A 20691-nucleotide genomic window follows, 5' to 3' on the forward strand; every position below is an offset into this window, starting at 1 on the left:
AATAGGGGATGGCAAGAGGGTGAGGATATAGGGTGATAACTGGCTGCCTTCACCGATACTATATGGCCAGGATAACTCAAATGTGGAGGTAATTATAAATCAAAGAACTAGATGTTGGAGGAGTAATGTTATTGATCATATGTTCACTGTGCAGGATGCCGAGATTATAAAAAGTATTCCACTCAGCTTAACAACCCAACCGGATGCCCTGATTTGGCCTTTCACTCCCTCACATATACTCTGTAAAATCGGGATACCGGTTTTTACTAGAGAATTCTGCCCAATTTCAAAATACAGGCCAAGACATTGAATTCTGGAAAAAGGTGTGGAATTTGGAGGTGCCTAGAAAAATAAAGAATTTTGTTTGGCGAGCTAGCAAAGATGCCCTACCCTTTAAGAAGAATCTGTTTCGTAGAAAGATTTCACAAGATGGGCAATGTGATATTTGCAAAGTAGGGGATGAGGACGTTCTACATGCTCTGTTTTTCTGTTCTGAGGTGCAAACGATGTGGGGTACAGATCCTCAATGGAAGTGGGTTCTAGAGATGAAAGATAGTAATATCAAAGAAGTTTTCAAGAAGGCCTTTTCCGAAAAGAATGACGTTGAGCTCATGACATACACAGGATGGGCAATTTGGAATCGGCGCAACCAAATTCGCTTCAATGAAGCTTCTTGTCCTCTGAACCAGATACTAGCTTTGTCGAAGGAAAGGAAAGCGGAGTTTCAACGCCTCCATCTAGCAGCAGTAACACCACAGCACCGGAACCACACCAGGTGGAAGCCACCGGAAACAGGAGCTTGTAAGGTGAACTATGACGGGGCTGTGTTTAGCCAACAGGGGAGAGCTGGTCTTGGCGTCATCATCGGGAACAGTGATGGAGCAGTTATGGCATCCATGGTACAACAAATCCCACTCCCTACAACAGTTGCCCAAGTCGAAGCTCTTGTAGCACGGAGAGCCGTTGAATTCGCTTTGGAAATTGGGATCACAAAAGCAATAGTGGAGGGTGATTCAGAGACCATTGTCAGAGAACTTAAGGAACCAACTCTTTCCATGGCACTGCATGGCCATTTGATTCAGGATGTTAAATGTTTATCTAGCTCTTTTGTTTCCCTTAGTTTTACGCATGTACGACGCCAAGGTAATAATGCTACACATGCACTGGCAAAATGGGCAATTAAGGAGCCCAATTTAAGTGTCTGGATGGAAGATGTACCACCAGATATTCGCCAAATTGTAATGGCTGATTCAGCCACCGTTTAATTTATAACAGATGAAAGTTTCATTCTCAAAAAAAAAAAAAAATCTCAAAAAGTATTTATATTTTGTTGCAAAAATGAAGAGAAGGGATATAGAATTATAGATAAGAGAGTCAGAGAAAGAGAAGCACTAACTTAAACTAAAGTACTATAACCACCATTTTTGCCTAATTATGAAACTATCTTTTTTTTCAATTATATTTTATTGAGGTTTTCGTCTCAAGTACCTTACAGTTTGTTTAAGACACTTGAACACTCATCGAGGCTCTAAAGACGCCTCACCTTACCCAATAAGCATCCTTGATAATAAATATAATTTAACTTGATAAATATTATATTTTTTATGATTAATATTGAAACATATTTAATTAGTAAGTATTAATAAATATAAATTAGAAAATTAGTATAAAAATAATCTAATTTAAATAAAAACTTTTGAGTGTTATGTTCCTTTGTCCTAAGACCTAACACTGTTTCTAACCTTCCGAACTAATTCATTGCACTCTTTCATCCAATAAATTAACACTTTTAATGTCTAGCAAAATACCATAAAAGTTCATGATATTCTGTATTTCCCTTTCTTCTTTTTTACAATTTTAACTTGTACAAGAAAATCGAGCACAGATATTTTTAAACAAACTATTTTTTTTTATATGTATGCAATACCAATTTCAATCATCATACTCTTTGGAACTTCCTATATTGAATTTCTGAACTTTATGCTTTCGTTTTTGTTTCTTTGTTTTTGGCGTGGATAGGTAGCTAGATAGATTCAAAATCTATGACATTTATTTTATTATGATTACTATTTATAATAACACTAAAAAAACCATTTAGCCTAAAAATTATTAGGTACTCTGGACTACAATGACTTGATGTTCTCTTTAATTAATCACATTTATGGTAGATTCTACCATTTAAATTCATGGTAGAATTTATTATGAATATTAGAGAATGAAATATCATATCACCATGCTTGAGAGAGTATCAAATAATTTTACAACAGGTGCACAATTTCTTAAAAACAAAAATTATACTGTCATAATAACAATCCAATATCTTTTCTTTATTGGTTAGGCACCCCACCAAAAAAAAAAAAAACCGATAAAATGGACTGCAAGCTGAAACCTTGACTATAAATCAGTGGCTCAAATACCACGCACTGACTAAAAATTGTAAAAAAAAAAAAAAAAAAAAAAAAAAATCACAGCAATCTTACTTGATGAATATTACATACATGCATATAGAACCTCCAGCCATCTGTACAAGTTCCTTTAATCAGTAGGCCCTTCACTCTCACTCATCTGCAGAATATGTTTATATCACTTGCCTTCTGCTCTGCAACAATTTGTAGCCACCATTGATCTACTACTATGTTATCCCTTGCAGTGAGCAATTTGGACTCCCCTGTGAATGGTAATTAGTCCTCCATTTACTCTATAATCTTCATTTTTCGTTTTTCTAATATATTTTCTTGCATAAACCAACCCTTCTACAGATACCATGAAATCCGATCCTAAGCCTTTTGGCCTTCTCTTTACTTTCCCCAGATATCTTCCTCTTCCACAATTTACTCCCTACAAATTTGGTGACTGATCCCACTTTATGTAGACCTTCCTTCTTTGCCATATTGCCCTTATTTGAGCTTGATGTAGTTGGTGGTATAGTAAACCGACTAGAGCTACATGAAATGGGCAAGGCCATCATGTGCCTCTCAAGGAGATGACCAAGTGAAGCTATTTCATGTGAATCATATAAAGGACTCCCACAGTCCCATATGCTAGCAGCTTCTTCTTCCTCTCTTTTCTTCATTTTTTTGCATTACCCAAATCATCTTTTAAGCTTTATTATATAGAGAGAGATTGAGTAATCATTTTGTTTTTTTTCTTTTCTTGACGTATATTTGTTGGAGAAAAATGACTTGACATCACCAAAAACTGTCTTACATGACTATATCATACTTCATTGAACTAAAACAAGTATAAGACGTTTGGTACAGTGTTATTGGGCTTGCAAAGCTATGAAGCACGGGTGCGTTTCGAGACTCGGGTGCGGGTGTGGGTGCGGGTGCGGGACTCGGCAATTTTTGAAAAAGGTGGGTGCGGGTGCGGCAGGACTCGGCGATTAAAAAATTATTAAAAATATTTTTATAATATATGTTTAATATATTGCTAAGCATACTTTTACTTTTTCACATTATATAAACAAATACCAAATTTAAGAGCAATAGATAACAACTAAAACATGATGTTCATAAATTAAATATAATCCACAAGATTGAAACTAAAACATTCCATGATGTTTGGAAATTAGAATACAACTCATAAGTTTGAAATTAAAACAAAATAAAAGATAATCAACAAAACAATCAAACACAAATATCATCATCCTCAAGATCAATAGCTTCACTTCGAACTTCACTTTCACTAGTAGTAGCACTAGTGTTAACATTCCCAATAACTATAGCCTCCAACTCTGGCTCATCAAGTGTAAGAGCTGCATTCTCAAGAATTCCAGCTCCTCCATGCATGTCGCTCTCATTCCAAGAGTCTCCCGCAATATCCCACATCTTTGTTGCGGTATGTATGTACTCTTCATTGCGCCTTGACAAGAGTCGAAGATTAGAATGCACATATACCAAATCCTCAGCGCGTGCAGGAGCCATTTTGTTTCTTTTTAAGGAATGAATGAATTTGTACGTGCTCCAATTTCTCTCAGCACATGAGGATGAGCAAGGTTGTCCAAGAAGTTTAAGGGCAAGGGTTTGAAGAGTTGGAAATGCGGAGCCATGGTATTGCCACCAAACCAACGGTAGTAAGGTCCACCTATCCGTCAAGGCACTTGGTGAAGGAAACCTCCCTCCTGAAAATTTAGCAAACTCATACTTCACCACCGTTAAGTCATTCTCATCTTCAAAGTATCGCTCCAAACACTTGCTTCTTTCCATAGAAATTTCATGATCCCGATGTGGAGGGATGCGTTTTGGATTCTCCGAAATCCATTCAATGGAATAATACCTAGTTAAAGATTAAAAAACAAATATAGATCAAATGTGTGTTTTACTAAAGGGTGAACTAAGGAAAATAGATAATGAATGTACTTACTTAGGATTTAAGGAATGAGCCAAGCAATGTAGTGGTGTAGAATTTTTAGTCCACCGATCAATGAGTATATCATACACCACAACCCAAAATGAGCTATATTGATCATCTTCCAAGCCTTCATGCCGATATATCACTGCTTTCACCTTCTCTATCATGGAATCCCACATCTCATACACAAGATGAAGACAAGGCTTATCTGTGTCGGCTATTCGTAGCATATCATAAATGGGTGCCGTGAATTCAAGGATATAATCAATATTATCCCACCAAAGATCACTTAGAATCATATCTTTCACCTTTTGAGCTTTTCCAACGTCATCCTCCCTATAAGAAGCCCATTGGTCACTAATAGCCATGGCTTGAAGGCATCTTTTTATCAACTTCAACCTTTTCAATGTTACAACCACCGAAGCAAACCTAGTATCAGCAACTTGGAGCAATTTTAATGGACAAAATTCATTAAACATTGTCAACCTCATAGAATGGTTCATGATAAAAACACGTATGAAGGATGCATCATCAGCAACACGTGTAATCCAACTACATTCCTCATATGTAACTTCATTCTTTTCAGTATTTTTTGCTGCACAAATATTCTTCAAAGCTAGATTGAGAGTGTGGACAACACAAGGTGTCCAAAATATTTTAGGATACTCACCCTCAATAAGAGCTCCAGCAGCCTTCATCACATTTGCATTATCAGTGATGACTTGGACAACTTTTTCATGCCCAATCTCTTTTATAGCATCCTTCAACACCCCAGCAATGTAATGCTTATCTTTGAACTCACCTGACCCATCAATTGCCTTTATAAATACTGGACCCCCATCTGATACAGCCATAACATTAATAAGAGGCCTCCTTTGTGGATCTGACCATCCATCAGAAACTATACTTACACCATTTTCAAGCCAAGAGTCCTTAATTGGTTTCAAGAGTCTTTCAACATGGGCTCTTTCCTTTTGCAAAAGTGTTGTTCTCAAAGCATTATATCCAGGAGGAAGATAACCCGGAATGCTATGAGTAGCAGCAAATGCATAGGAACTACGATAATGTGGGTTCCTTGCAAAGTTAAACGGAAGCCCACCGGTGTAAAACATCCTAGCAATTCTACTATCTAAATCATGTCTAGCATTATTCTGAAATGCTTTCTCCAAAGTAGTATTCATAGTCACCTTCCTCCTCTTAGCATCAACCGGATTTGTACTATGACTACTATCACTCCCTTCTTGTCTCCGAAATGGGGAAATAGGTATCCCACGGCCTGGGGGAGGTGGAGGTGGGGGTAAGGGAATTTGACTTCTCTGTTCTTGCTCTAACTTATTAGCCTCAACTTGATCATGCATTCGCTGCATTTCCAACCTATGGCTCTTTGACACATTACGGCATGCTCTAATACCTTTGCCGGAAATTTGTAATAAATGAGCCTTAACCCTAGAATAGGATCCCATAAAAACTATATCACAATAGTTGCACTTAAAATATGTGTTTCCACCAGATTTAACAGATGCACCAGCCGGTTTTTCTACTTTAGTAACATACTGCCAAAGAGGAGATTCAGCATTTGACACTTCTTGTGAACTTTCTGTGCTATTAACTTCGTCCATTGTAAATTCAATAGATTCAATTTAACCTACAAATAATAACTATTAACTAAATAAATTAATGATAAATCAAACCAATTCACAGCAATAAACACAGCAGCCAGGTTCACAGCAAAAAAATGCAAAACCACATAACCAAAAAAATCATTTAACTCTCACAAATAACCTACAAATAATAACTATTAACACAATAAATTAATGATAAATTAAACCAAGTTCAGTAAAAAAAACACAGCAACCAGAAGGTCCAGAACACAGCAACCACGTTCACAGCAAACAAACACAGAACCCTTTAAGGCTTTAACTCCCACAAACCACAAATCACATGTTAACAAAACCCTTTAACTCCCACAAGAAATAATTGAAAAAACAAGTAAAAAAACACAGCAAGCAGTCAAGGATATAAATTTTCAGATTCAAAGAGAAATTGTAAAGAACAAACAATAAAAATTCAAGAAAAGAGTAAAAGAGAGCACACCTGAAGACTGAAGCAGGGCAGTGTGCACACAGCACTCACAGAATGCTCAAAACGCAGAGAATAGAAATTGGGGGACGGAGCACAGTACACACACAGAGAAGGGAGATGAGGGGCGGAGTGAGAGAGATGGACTTTGAGAGTTTGGACGAAATGTGAGGGTTTGAGGGGGTCTGGGCACTTAGGAGTCTTAGGTTTAGTAATACGGTGCGTTTTGCACCTTTTTTTTTTTTTTTTTTTTTTAATTTCGGCCTGACTCGGCCGTTTCGGCCGATACAGGCCGATACAGGCCGAGTCGGCCCGATTTCGGCCGCGTCGGCGCCGATTTCGGCCGTATCGGCGCCGATCTGAGCCGCGTCGGCCCGATTCGGGCACTGCCACGTGGCGGGACGCGGCACGACGCGGGACGGACGCGCGGTCTGCGGCGTCCCTCCCGCGTCGCCGCGTCCCGCCGCGTCGGACGCGGGTGCGCGACCCTGGGAGCCGCGTCCGTGCATCCCAGTTGCAAAGTCGTTGCAGTTGGAGTTGTTGAATTAACAATATAACTTGTTTCTTTAAGTTTTAGGAAAAAAATTTATTTGCCCACGTTAGACGACAAGGAGGCCACCTACCATAGGCCAAAAGGCCCAAAACAGTGTTTCTAATATTAGGAGTTCATGCATCAAAATTTTCATGTCCCACTTCTGCGAAAAAAGAATAGAGGATGGAGCCGGATATCTAAACCTTTTTATCTCTAATTGATTCCCATGATCTCATCATGATAACATTGATTTTCACTAACAAAAAGATTGCAATACTCCTTTGGCTGGTCGGCTTTTATGTCTTTTTGTGGTGGCCTCTCAAATCTCAGCCATTTGTACTGCTGATCTCCCTGATTTGTTTTCAGTGTTCGTTTGTATTTGTTCATTTTTTTATGGCCATTAACTATTAGAAATTGGATTAAATGAGAAAATTCACAATAGGTTTAAGTTTTTGGTATATGTATTAATTTATCATGGTAACAAATAATTTGGATACTATCTCCGCTCTGTTAGTTGATCTTGAATTGAACCCACACGTGAGCATAATGCAATTCAAATAATGATTAAATTTACTATATTATAATAGTTTAAATTTTTTAGATAAGTAGTTCTCAAAAAAAAAAAAAAAGAAAAAGATAAGTATAATATAGACTAAAGTGCACAGTTAGATAAGTATAATATATATAGACTAAAATTGTTTTCATTTTAATCCTTTACCTTTTATAATTTTCATTTTAACCCTTTATATTTGATCTCATTTTCATATTTGCTCTTTCATTCATTTTTATTAATAATTTGACCGTCAAGTGTCAGATAAATGACGTTCATTAAACTATGTCACTCATTTAATATCAAATTACTAAAAATAGACGGTATAGCCAATATAAAAACAAAATCAAACTTGAGGTGAAAACTTTACATCATAAAGAGCCAAAACAAAAGTGATTCCAAATTTTAATCAAAATTCAGAAGTATACTTCAATCTAGAATTCATAGGCGTTAGCATGACGATCCCATTCCCAAATAAGCTAATATGAACTCGTGGACTAGTTCAAGTGGGGCTCTAAATATTCTGTAAATAGGCCCAACTAAGCCGAGCATGTGGGTTGGGCAAGTTAACAAATTTGGATTGGGCTCGTCAGATTTCTTGTCATGGCCAAGCACTCGAGCCAGAATATTCAAGGCAAAGAGAGTCTTCAACATGGCATTGATAAAAGGCAAAGGTTGATGATACTTTCTAAGTATTAGATTCTTTTCTCTCTTTCTTCCTCTTTGTCTTCTTTTATTTATATATATATATATATATATATATATATATTTGAAGAAAAACGAATTGAAATATTCATTGAAATAAATATTTTTTTGAGATAGATATGATAGAATTCTAATTTATGATGTCGGCTTATTGATAATTGCTTTTTATAAATTTTTAGTGTAAATAGATTTCTTATTTAATTATAAAAAATTTTACTAGTTGAGCTAAGTTAGCAAACTAGAATGCACCATTAAAATACAATGAAGATTTTTTTATAAGCAAATACAATGAAGTATTAGATTCTAATAAAATAAAGGAAATAAATTAATAAAACACACAGGCGGTGGAACTATCACATTCAATGAGACAAATTTACTTTCACTTGGTCTAGGATAATCTGTGCCACCTGGAAAAATCAAACATCAAGTTTTTTATTTATTTTTGTTTTGTTATTTTTTATGGACAATCAAACATCAAGTTGGGTATAATAAAATGTAAAAGTTGAAGATTATGTTCCAAATTCCTTGCTTCTAAATTTTGACTTCAATACTGCTACCCGCCAATAAAAGTAAGGAAAAAAACCTGACTTTAATAAGTTAAAAATTGAAGGTAATGCTATTATATAACGTATTAACGTTAAAAAGCATCTGAAGCTTCGACTTGTTTCTTTCCTTTGTGTGTGTATGTGGTTAGAATTTATTGAAATCGAACATTATCAAATGTTGACATCGACATCTTAGCCAGTTTTGTATTTTATTTCTGAAAAGAAAGATAATGATATCGAAATTATAAAAAAAATTCAAACAACTTATCACCTCATTTATGTGTTGGACACTGACAACAAAAAAGGCTTTTGTTGCCATTTGTGGACTAAAGCATCAAATGACCCACAATATTCAATATTGGCCTCTAATGAAAATAGCGACATTCCAGGTCCAGGATAAACCATACACATGAGAACTTATCTGTTATCTCACCTGTATGGTAATATCAATCCTGATTTTGACTCTTTGAGCATATATCCATGATATGTAAGATATCTCAAAATACACAATTAGCTCATTATAGATCCAACATCTCTGCTATGTTCTATCTTTCTATATCCATGATATTATCAAAAATCTATATCTAATCTGTATTTATTTATTAATAATTCGATAATTGAAAATGAGGGATATAAATTTTAGACATTTTTCATTAGAAACACCAAAAAATGTGTTTTTTTTTTTTGGAGAAAGCAAAAAATGTTACTTGAACTTTTGACAATTAAGTTTTTATATGTATTATTATTTTATTTTATTCTTTGAAATTTTTAGTAATAGAGTTTTGCTTAAAGTAAACAATGTGAATAATTGTAATGTACTTATAATGAGTTTCATAGCAAAATTGTGTCATATAAATTGTAATACTCAAATCGAGCTACACAATGTAAACAAATGATGAATACGACCCGATTTTTATTATTAAAACACAAGGTTATGGTTGATTATTAAAATAATAACAAATAAATGATAAAATTTCTCTTAAATTTTCTAGAAATTCTTGGTAGAATAATTTTAATCAAAGTAATAAATTTTTTAATTTTTTTTTGGAAACTTTGAAAATAAAGCTTAACTTAGAACAATTATATTAATTATTTTGGTGTACTTACAATGTGCTACATCACATAAAGAAGGAAAAAAAGGTAAAAAATAATAAAGGAGAGAGTATTGACTTTTTTTTTTTTTTTGGCTAGTTAAGTGCGGGGGATTGAACCCCGAGCAACAGATCACTGTAGAACCCGAGTACTAACTCGCCTAGAGGGGCGGTGGTGAGAGAGTATTGACTTAGTGTAGCGTGTACATTACAATTTTTATTATATATGCTTTGGATATGAGTTTATATAGTTTTTTTTAATATATTTTATTGTGAATGTTTTGGTGACAGTAGCTAAATGATTAATCATTATATAGTACAAAAAATTTCATATTGTACCATAGATCTTATAGCTTCATATTAAAGGATTTTTTCAAAAGCATTATAACTCAACTAGTTATCATCTTTTGGTATTTTCAACAAAGGTATTTGTAGGTTCCAGTTAGCTCAACTGGTAAAGTCTTTGATGGTTGTATAAGAGATATGGGGTTCAATTCCCACCTATACCAAAAACTGATTGGTGTTTTGGTTTGATGATAAAAAACTACTATTAAGAGCGGACGCCATAGGTTAAAACTCTCTAAAAAAAAAAAAAAGTGCATACAATGTTTTTTTGGTAAAAAAAAAAAAAAAAAAAGGCATTTAAGGCTCAAATCTTTCCTACCTAATTGGAACTATTAAATTATTAAAAAACAAATCAAACTTTATTTAAATTTTTCTTGTTTTTAGTTAATAGTGACTCATTAAAGGATATGAGTTAAAATTATTTTAAAAGTTCATGATTTTAATTATAAAATAGTATTTAACTTAAAAATACCCAAACACTACAAGAAAATTATGTAATTTATCAAAATCACTAATAAAGACTAACTAAATTTTTATTATATAGATTCTCAAAAAAAAAAAAAAAATTATTATATAGTATCATAATGTAAAAATCATGATTCTCAAAAAAAAAAAAAAAAAAAAAGTAAAAATCATAACCTTTTAATACTAGATTAAATCATATATTATAAATATAAATTATTAAATTTGATATACTGTCATCTTTCAAACTATTATGATTATATAAAAATTGTCTACAACCGGTCAGAATACTGACACCATTATTTAAATTTTTTTTTCTTTTTAAATCTCCTATATTACTTTAAAGAATAACAATCTATCATCCATAATATTGAATCCTCAGGAGTATAGTAATGAATTTATAATTTTAAATCTCAATTAAGTATTGACAATTACAAACAATTGAAAATCTAAAGAAATGAAAATATATATGTGATTTTACATATTACACGACTATAAATTAAAGCTGTAGGGGTAAAAACTCGAAGACCCTGGAGAATGGGCTGGGCTTTTGTCCAAGACAATTAATTTGTTAGGGGTGGATTTTTAAGACCAACAGTTGAATCCAAATCAGCGTTTCAATGTAAAGAACTGAAAAAACAACAGTACAAACCAAATTTGTGTAAGATACAATGAATTCTAATTTATTTCTCCTTCCTTGAAATGTCTGAAGAATATTTGTTCTAAGATGGAAATATAAGACAAAGCTTCTCTCAATATTACAAGTGATTTCTCTCTCTCTTTTGTTTTCTGGATCCAATCCCTGTGCATGGGTGATCTCTTCCTATTTATAACTAGTGCTTCAATCTTGGCCGTCTACCTGTGGGGTGGGTTATTCTACAACTAAGATACTTGTCCCATCTTTCTTTTCCCCTCCTTTTAAGGTTGTGATGAGCATGTAATAGGTTGTTGAGACATTATTCTAGTGTCATTCAGTCATTAATGCGACATGTTTGGGTGGTGCAGAGCGTTTAATATGGAGGGGACAGTGGCTTTGTCAGGAAGCTTCCTCCAATTTTTGCTCGAATTAGTTACTATTATCTTCCTCGACCAACATCCTTGGCATGGTCCAATAGCTCTTCGTCCTCCTTAGTCTATTCTTTCCTCGGGCTAACTCCCTCTTCGGACTATCTCTTTCCTCAGATTATTTGAGCTCATGTAATCCATTTGAACATTTGATTGGGCCTACCCAAATTCCAGCCTAGGCTCAATCTCCTTTAACTCTTCTTGACCTACACTAAACCATTAATCATAAAATCATAAGCAAATAAAAGAATTCAAATAAAATTTATAAAGCCTTTAAAACAATAAAACCATGAATGATACAAAACTTACAATTTTTTCTATAAAAAAGAAATTTACAATAAAGGGTAAATTGCAAATTACACCCTTGAAATTTAGGGTTAACTGGATTTTATACTCCAAAATTTCAAAAACTTGATTTTACATCCTGGAATTTGGTTTTGTTAACAATTCACCCCTCACAGTTAGTTTTTGCTATTAAGTGGCACATCATCATGCTAGCGTGTTTTATTTTTGCCAAATCAGCCCCAAAACTACGTCGTTTTAGTGATGACCAAGTTGACATAATCAAAACTACGTAGTTTCAGGCCTAAATGTAAAACATATTACTCTAGCTTAAACGACAGCGTTTAGGCCAAACTCTAAAATAAAAAAAATAATAGAAACCATAACCCTACAATATGTCTAACCAGCTTAGTCTTGGACAATATGTCTAACCAGCTTAGTCTTGGACAGAGAAACCAGGAATGCCATTGAGAAAAGCTTAATAGTCCGTGAAGAGAATTGTCCCCTTTCCTCTTTCAACCATGCCTGAAGGCTGAAAGAACCTAATTCCAATTTTATGGTTACCAAAATAAAAAAAAAATTCAAATTTTTACAAATTAATCAAATCAATTTTAAACCCAAGAAATTATTGTGAACACGGCAAGAGTAAGGAAAGAATCAATTAAAAAGTGTTTGGTTTTTGACAACATATATTATGGAACGAAAATTAAGGTTGAAAGTCAATATAATAACATGGGAATTGAAGATGATTATAGTACTAGTTTATGGCAAGTATAAGATGATACTTGTTGGGTGTAGTGGAAGGCACCAACGGAAGAGACAACAAGGGGCTTCTAAAAGGAGTCAATTAGAATGTCAGAGAAGTTGGGGGGTTGCCAATTCGTATTAGTATTAGAGTAACCATTGCTGCATTGTACACCACGTGATTTGCTTGGGTTCACACAACTGATGGTCTACAGACAGATCGTGGGGTTATGGTTTCTATTTTTTGATTTAAACGCTGTCGTTTAAGCCAAAGTAATGTGTTTTAGGTTTAGGCCTGAAATTTTCTCTCCAAAAAAAAAAAAAGGTTTAGGCCTGAAACTACGTAGTTTTGATTGTGCTAGCTCTTCACTTGGTCATCACTAAAACGATGTAATTTTGGGGTTGATTGGCAAAAATAAAACACATCAGCATGATGATGTGTTACTTAATAGCAGAAACTAACCATGGGGGTGAATTGCTAATGAAACCAAATTTCAGGGTGTAAAATCAAGTTTCTAAAATTTTGGGATGTAAAATCCAGTCAACCCCCAACTTCAAGGGTATAATTTGCAATTTACCCTAGAATAAAAAAATGTACCATGAGATTCCAAAATTTGTAAATTAAAATGTTCAGACTAAATGGTTTGAATTAAAATTTTATATCTTACACATTTGATTTTAAATTTTTTAATTTATAATGCATTTTAAATATTTTTTTAAAGTCTTCTATTTCAAAGAAGAAAAAGAAAAAACGAAGGCTTTTAAAGCCCTATTCCCCTACATAAGGAATAATAAACAATATAGACTTTTTTTTTATACAAAATAGAAATTCTATTCTAACCTAATCTATGCGTATATGTGTGTGAAACTCCCTCCTGGAGATTTGAATCCCGGCTCTTATTCCCTCGCACCCCACAAGCATCTATACTTGTGGAGTAATTATCGCGTCAAGGGTATACAGTGGACAATATAGAATGTAGTTAAAAACAATAGATGGAGATTTTTTTTTCCCATATTAAAATTTATTCCTATAATTTTCTAACTTCTAATAAATAAATAAAAATTATTCCTATAATTCCCAAATCCAATCACAATTTATTTCTATCTCTTTCTTTTTTTTAAATTAAAAAAACCCCAATCACAAATAATAAATATAGTCATCCCGCGGCGAGTCTGTACGACAGGGCGTTTTCATGTCCGTATACGTGATAACATCATAGCACTACTTGTTTCAATATAAATCTCTCTTTTTTTTTCTTTTTTTTTTTACTGTAATTACTAATTATTCCTTTTCGTTTTTCATTTTCTAAATTTTTTATTTTTAGTCATTCACTATTTTTTTCCCCAACCAACCAAAACCAAAAACACAAAAAACAGGAAAAAAAAAAAAAAAAAAAAAAAACACGCTTCCGTCTCTCGCAGATATGCTCACTCACTCTCGCTAAAAAACGACGTCGTCGGACGCCGGTCAACAGAGCCGTTTTGACCGTGAAACCCTAGGGTTTGCTGCGTTTGTTTTTTTTTTTTTTTTAAGTTTCTGTTTTGATGGCTTCTGAGGACGCGATGAGCAAAACGACGGGCGAGTCTGCCGTTTCGACGATCGTAAACCTCGCCGAGGAAGCCAAACTCGCTAGCGAAGGTGTCAAAGCCCCTAGCCATGCCTTACTCAGCATCTGCAAGTCTCTCATCGCCGGAGGCGTCGCCGGCGGAGTGTGAGTTTTCATTTTTCATTTTCTTTGTTTACTTTCTGTGATTGTTCTCGATCTGTATTCCTTTTTTGTTGAATTTCTTTGAATCATTTCTCTCTCTCTCTCTCTCACTTTTTATTTATTTATTTATTTTTATAACTTCATGTTGTTGTTTTATGTTTCTATTCATTTGCTTTAATCATTGAACAAGTTTTTATTTTAATTTTTTTGGGGTTTATGTTCTATATTTTGTTAAATGAGAGGTCATTGATTTTGTTATCTATATATACACACACACATATAAAATCATGCTGCCCTTGTCTTAGAATTGTAAAATTTCAATTTGGGTCAATTATCAACTTTGGGTTATTTATTTATTTTTATAGAAATGGTTGCTTTTAGAGCTGCGTGAGGTATATTTTATTTTTATTAATTTCTGTATTGGGTTCTTGGTGTTTTGGTAATTCAATTCTTACAACAAGTAGATGAGGGGAGAATTTGAACCTTGGTTCTCCTTATAAGGAGACCAGGTAATGCCACCGAGCTACAAAGCTCTTGGCTTTGGGTTTTTGGTGTTTATGGAAGAATAAACAGTGAAGATTTAGGTTATATCCTTTGGTCAGATTGCTGGGAGGTTTAGATGGGGGTGAGATCAAATTTTCCAGTGGTAATGCTTGGAATATTTTTTTTTTTTTGAGTAGGATATACCCCTTGTATGTTGGTGCTCCCAATTTTTTGTCCCTGATATTCTTGTGGGTTGCCTGTGTTGAGTTGGGGATTTTTGAATGCGGAATAAGCTTTATATAGTTCTCACTGTGAAGGGTCTGTAGTCGGTGCTAATTAGGATGAGATTATGTTTACATTTATTACATTCTTACTATTGCATGGCTCCATAGACGGTATCAATCTTATGGAGATCAAGACTCTGTGTCTTTTTATTTATTTTTAATTTTTAGGATTGGTTACATACTCACCCGATGGGTTTTGAACTCATGACTTTGCCATTCACTCTATTTCTAAAAGGAAGAAAGTCTTAGTGACTACTTCTCTACTTTACTTATTGTACTTTTTAAGTTGTTGAATCTACTGACAGCGTTAGCAGTTAATTCTAATCTACAAGGTTTAAGGAATTAGGATATTGTTTCATTACCTACAAGTTATAGTTTTCAAGCATTTAAGAAATTGGCTGTATGTTTGCATTTAAGAAATTGGCTGTATGTTTTGGGAGCAAATGTATGGTTTTGAGGAATTGAATAGAAGATTTAAGGGATTGAAATGTGATATGGCATGTTTGGCACACGAGAGATATTTGAGGGAAAAATGCCTTGACACTGCCTGAACTTTGGGGTAGTTGCCTCGACGCCTCCTAAACTTTTATTTTGGCTAATTTAGTACTTGAACTTTACTGATGTGTCAAATTGCTACTTCCATTAGTTCACTTTAATAAACTAACGTTCTAACCACGCGTGGGGGAAAAAAAAAAAAAAAAACGAAGCGTTTGCAGGTTCAATTTAGAGAGAAAAAACTAGGAGAGAAAGAGGACTAGAGGAGCAAGCTAGGTGAACCCACCGGAACCACACCCCAAATTTCTTAGCTTATTCAGGCTCTATCTTTGTCTCTCTCTTTCTGTTTTATTTTCAAGCTATGGAATCAAGAAACCCAAAAGGAATTATGGTCTCCAATTCATCCCTAAACACACTTTCTTGGTAACTCACTCTTTTTCTCCCAATTTTTAATTAACAACTCAAATATCCATGGAACCAAACTAGTATTCTATATTCACACCCCGAAGTTTTGACCAGATCAAGAGAGGAAGAACTTTACCAAATCCAGTGGATGGTGTTCATCAGATTTAAAAATCCCAAAAGGTAGAAAAAGTATATATATTACAAGTCAGCATAAAACAATGGTTTGAAACAATTTTGAATGGTAGAACTAGCAAAAGGGTTCTTTTTAAATCTTGCTAATTTGACGAAGAATCTGCAGAAAGCAACAGTTGGAAAAAAAAGTTTTAATTTGATTTCTCTCTTGCATGAAAGGGAGAAAACTGAACCAAATCCAGCGGGACCATGAATGCAGCAGCGGCGGAACCCCAAACTCTGGCTCAGGTGGGCCTAGGAATGAAGCGGTCCAATTCGTTTGATCCTCTCTCCTAAGTTTTCTCTGTCAAAATTGAACTTGCAAATACTGCTTTCATCCACACGTGTAGACGCTAAATTTATTAAACGTGACTAACGAAAGTAGCAATTTGACGCATCAATAAAGTTTAGGTACTAAATTGGCCAAAATAAAAGTTTAGGAGGTGTTAGGGCAACTACTCCAAAGTTCAAGAGGTGTCAGGGCATTTTTCCTGAGTTTTGAGTATAAAGACTATAAAAATATTTTTGGAAAATGTTACTTATAGTAATAAGGTTGGAAAATGTTATCTACAACCATATGCCTTAGAGTATTGATGATTTCCTATAGAAAGCATGGACTTGCTATGTATCAGAATGTTTTCTTCATTTGAGGTCCTTGAACTGGAAGAAAAATGTATTGGCCTGACCTGAATCAATACACTTAACCATTGTTATTGCTAGGGTTAGCAACAAGATATTCTTTCTTGTAACATGCATTCTTGGGGCAAGCTTTTGACTTAGTAGTTTATTACATTTAACAAGTCTTATGTACTTTCTGCTGCAGCTCACGTAGTGCTGTTGCTCCACTAGAAAGATTAAAAATTTTGCTCCAGGTAGTTTCTTCTTCACCATCTGAATCAACCGCGCCCCCCCCCCCCCCCCCCCCCAACAAAAAGGCTCCCCTTTTAGTGAGCAGATATATATTAATGATTATTTACATTACTTCTGAGAGAGAGAGAGAGAGAGATGCTATTGTTCATGATTGCATTGGGGAGAATGTTTTACTTTTATATGTATATACTATCATCATCTCTTTAGCTGCAATGAATAGTTATTGCTTTTGGAATATGCAGGTTCAAAATCCTCATAGTATCAAATACAATGGAACGATTCAAGGCTTAAAATATATATGGAGAACTGAGGGTATAAGAGGAATGTTTAAAGGAAATGGAACTAACTGTGCTCGTATTGTCCCAAACTCAGCTGTCAAGTTCTTTAGTTATGAGCAAGCATCTAAGTATGTTGCTGCACTTAACCTCCTCCCCCTCTCCTCTATATTTTTTTGATTCCCATTGACATTTATTTCTGTATCCTAATAATTACTCTTTTCCCTTTGCTTACTTGTTGTAAACAGTGGAATTTTATGGCTTCATCGTCAACAATCTGGGAATGGTATGACCATCCATTGTCTTCTTTTTCATTTGTTATCATTGGATTTCAGAAATGATACTTTTCTTTTCCTTTTTTTTTGTGTTGTGGGGGGGTGGTTCTGTTTGATTTAGAGTTATAAATGCCATATTATTTTTACCTCTTATGTACACCTTTTTAAAGCCTTAGGTACATTTGTATTTTTACATTCTTCTTTTTTAAACAAAAGAAGCCAATAAAGATAAGCTCCTCTGAACACCCTTTTCTTGTAAATTGTGCATAATGCTATCATTGAATGGTTGCTTCTGGTGTTGATCTCTCTTTCTCTCTCACCCTATTTTTGGGTTTTTTTGGGGGTGTGGATGTTGGAGAGAGGGAGATTATAATGATGATTGTGAATGATGGTTAAAGCTACATTTCTTCATCATCTAATGCAGAAGAGGCACAACTTACTCCTCTTTTACGACTTGGAGCTGGTGCATGTGCTGGAATTATTGCCATGTCAGCAACTTACCCAATGGACATGGTACGGGGTCGGCTGACTGTCCAGGTAGTGTTTGCAGTTTTGATTTGTAATTTAAATGTGATTAGCTCCTCTAATTACTGTCTTCAAAGTGCAGGACTACCTTTTCATCTAATCACTTTGGCTTAACTTTGTTTTTGTATTTTATTTTTTCAGACAGAAAATTCTCCTCACCAATATAGGGGAATCTTCCATGCTCTTTCTACAGTCTTCCGGGAAGAAGGCCCTCGGGCTCTTTACAGAGGCTGGCTACCTTCTGTCATAGGAGTCGTAAGAAAATACTTAATGATTTTTAAGCTCCTCTGCTGCTAACTAATGAATATTATCCTTTATTAGGTCATAAAAAATTATCTGCACATTAACACTACTATATTCACAGAAGATTTTGAATTCTCATTTCTATATGAAGGGGCTTGTAATTACTGTATGGTGTTTGTAGATTCCATATGTGGGTCTCAACTTTGCCGTGTATGAATCTTTGAAAGACTGGTTGATTCAAACTAAACCATTTGGACTGGCTGAAAACTCTGAGCTGAGTGTGACAACAAGACTTGCATGTGGTGCTGCTGCTGGAACTGTTGGTCAGACTGTTGCTTACCCTCTTGATGTCATTCGACGAAGAATGCAGATGGTAGGCTGGAAAGATGCTTCATCTGTCCTGACTGCTGATGGGAAGAGCAAGGCACCTCTTGAATATACTGGCATGGTTGATGCTTTCAGGAAAACAGTTCGGCACGAGGGATTTGGAGCGTTGTACAAGGGTTTGGTCCCCAATTCAGTGAAGGTATAGTGTATTTTATTATTCATGTTCTGCTTCATTTGGCCTATTGATATTATACACACCCATCACCTACTAAAGTTACTGCATTTTTTTTTCTTTTTTTTTTAAATTGTTTAGCATGTGTTTGAAAGGATAGTTACATTATCTATTAATTGGTAACTTGAATGGATGTAGATATATTTTATCCTCATTTTATCTTTTTTAAGGAAATTCAAATATCAATTTGTTTGCTGGAGGAGATTATTATATCAAACTTCATTTTGTCTGTTAATGTTATTCAGGGTAGAGAACATTTTAATTTTATTGTTATTCTCTTTAGGTGGTCCCATCCATAGCAATTGCATTCGTGACATACGAGGTGGTCAAGGACGTTCTTGGAGTTGAGATGAGGATATCTGACTGAAGCAAGGGAAACTTAAAGCTATTTCTTCCAACATTTGTGCTAATTTTGCCAGCAGAAAGAAATGGTTATTAGGAGAAGGTATTTTATCGGGAATTGTGTTCTTTCCAGTTAGGAGGAATCTTTAGAAACCCACTTTTAACATCATGTTGATATTCCCTCCAGATATTGCCCATTTGTCTCTATCCAAACCCACCTTAGTTTTTAGCATTCATATTCTTATGCTATTGCAATAAGTATGATGCACTAGATGCATTCTGATATCTTCCCAGTGAAGTTAATTTATTACTCATTTGTATTTATGGTGACCGGTTTATAAAATAGAATTGCCATCTTAGATCTTTTGGTTATTTCCCGTCTTTTTTCTATTTATGCAGGCATTGATTTGATACTATTCTGCTGAATCTGCTTTGTTGGTTATGTGAATTAAATGATTTTGTATAATATGATGGATGTATTGTAAGTTGTAACAGCTTCTTATGGGGGCTAAATGAATGCATTACGTCAAGAAAAAATCCAACCATAATCAACTTATTTGACCATTGCAACTTACTTTTTTCACCCTATCGTCTGTCAATACGTTTGCTTATAATTATACCATGTCCACAAACCAAATTTTAAGATTACTCCTGAAGTGTGAAGAGCTTCTGCTTGCATGCTTTTGTGCCTAACATGAGGCTGGCTACCCTGATCATGATCAACTCTTGAGGTTTGGTACTCAACGGTACCTTCAGCTGTTGAGAGTCACGCCTGTTTATCATAGCTTATTTTCATGCCTATATGACATATCTTTAAGTTTCAACTTATTCAGCTCATGTACAACTTTTTAAAAATTATTTTTTAAATTACAATTGTACTTTTATCTAGCTTATTTGTTAAGTCCAATAAACTAATAAAAATAAACTCGTCCACACTAGCCGTAATAAATAATTTTGGGTTCGACAGTTGACACACACCATCTAGATGAAAATTACTGAACATTACTTGCATTCTTTACTAAGATGTTGCCCAAACCAAGGTTTAGTACATATTTAGCTCGGCCATCAAAGTCAAAGGAAAAACCAAATTACCCCAGTGCCACTCAAACAACTATGGACGTCTAACCATATCGAAGTTTGCTTAGAGCCACAAGTCTGCAACTACAATTTGAACTTGGATTATTGTTATTGATATGTATTTGATCTCTCTCTTCGCATTATCATTTTTGTGCTTTGTGATGATGAAAACTTAAAAGAATTAATTACTATCATAAGAAACCATTAATAGTAATAACAAATAAT

General features: G+C 34.5%; 4 protein-coding genes across 4 annotated transcripts; 2 read left to right on the top strand and 2 right to left on the bottom strand.

The window, feature by feature from the left end:
* Positions 1-506: 506 nt before the first annotated feature.
* LOC126697589 (uncharacterized) lies at positions 507-1265 on the top strand. Its single transcript, XM_050394659.1, has one exon. The coding sequence runs from the start codon at positions 507-509 to the stop codon at positions 1263-1265; it is 759 nt and encodes a 252-aa protein (XP_050250616.1).
* A 2223-nt stretch (positions 1266-3488) lies between these two features.
* On the bottom strand, positions 3489-4828 carry LOC126713353 (uncharacterized). Its single transcript, XM_050413087.1, has 2 exons — positions 4366-4828; positions 3489-4278 (listed from the first exon to the last, which is right to left on the bottom strand). Exons 1-2 carry the CDS (start codon positions 4719-4721, stop codon positions 3630-3632), a joined length of 1005 nt encoding a protein of 334 aa, XP_050269044.1. The 5' UTR covers positions 4722-4828; the 3' UTR covers positions 3489-3629.
* LOC126697596 (uncharacterized) lies at positions 4789-5972 on the bottom strand. The gene is made up of 2 exons (XM_050394670.1): positions 4840-5972; positions 4789-4795 (listed from the first exon to the last, which is right to left on the bottom strand). The coding sequence occupies exons 1-2, from the start codon at positions 5970-5972 to the stop codon at positions 4789-4791; spliced, it is 1140 nt and encodes a 379-aa protein (XP_050250627.1).
* An 8147-nt stretch (positions 5973-14119) lies between these two features.
* Positions 14120-19761, top strand: LOC126713354 (mitochondrial adenine nucleotide transporter ADNT1-like). The gene is made up of 8 exons (XM_050413088.1): positions 14120-14465; positions 17124-17172; positions 17413-17576; positions 17694-17731; positions 18145-18257; positions 18387-18500; positions 18670-19014; positions 19331-19761. The coding sequence occupies exons 1-8, from the start codon at positions 14299-14301 to the stop codon at positions 19412-19414; spliced, it is 1074 nt and encodes a 357-aa protein (XP_050269045.1). The 5' UTR covers positions 14120-14298; the 3' UTR covers positions 19415-19761.
* Positions 19762-20691: the final 930 nt, after the last annotated feature.

This window comes from Quercus robur, chromosome 2 (assembly GCF_932294415.1).
Source record: "Quercus robur chromosome 2, dhQueRobu3.1, whole genome shotgun sequence".
Classification (NCBI taxonomy): domain Eukaryota; kingdom Viridiplantae; phylum Streptophyta; class Magnoliopsida; order Fagales; family Fagaceae; genus Quercus; species Quercus robur.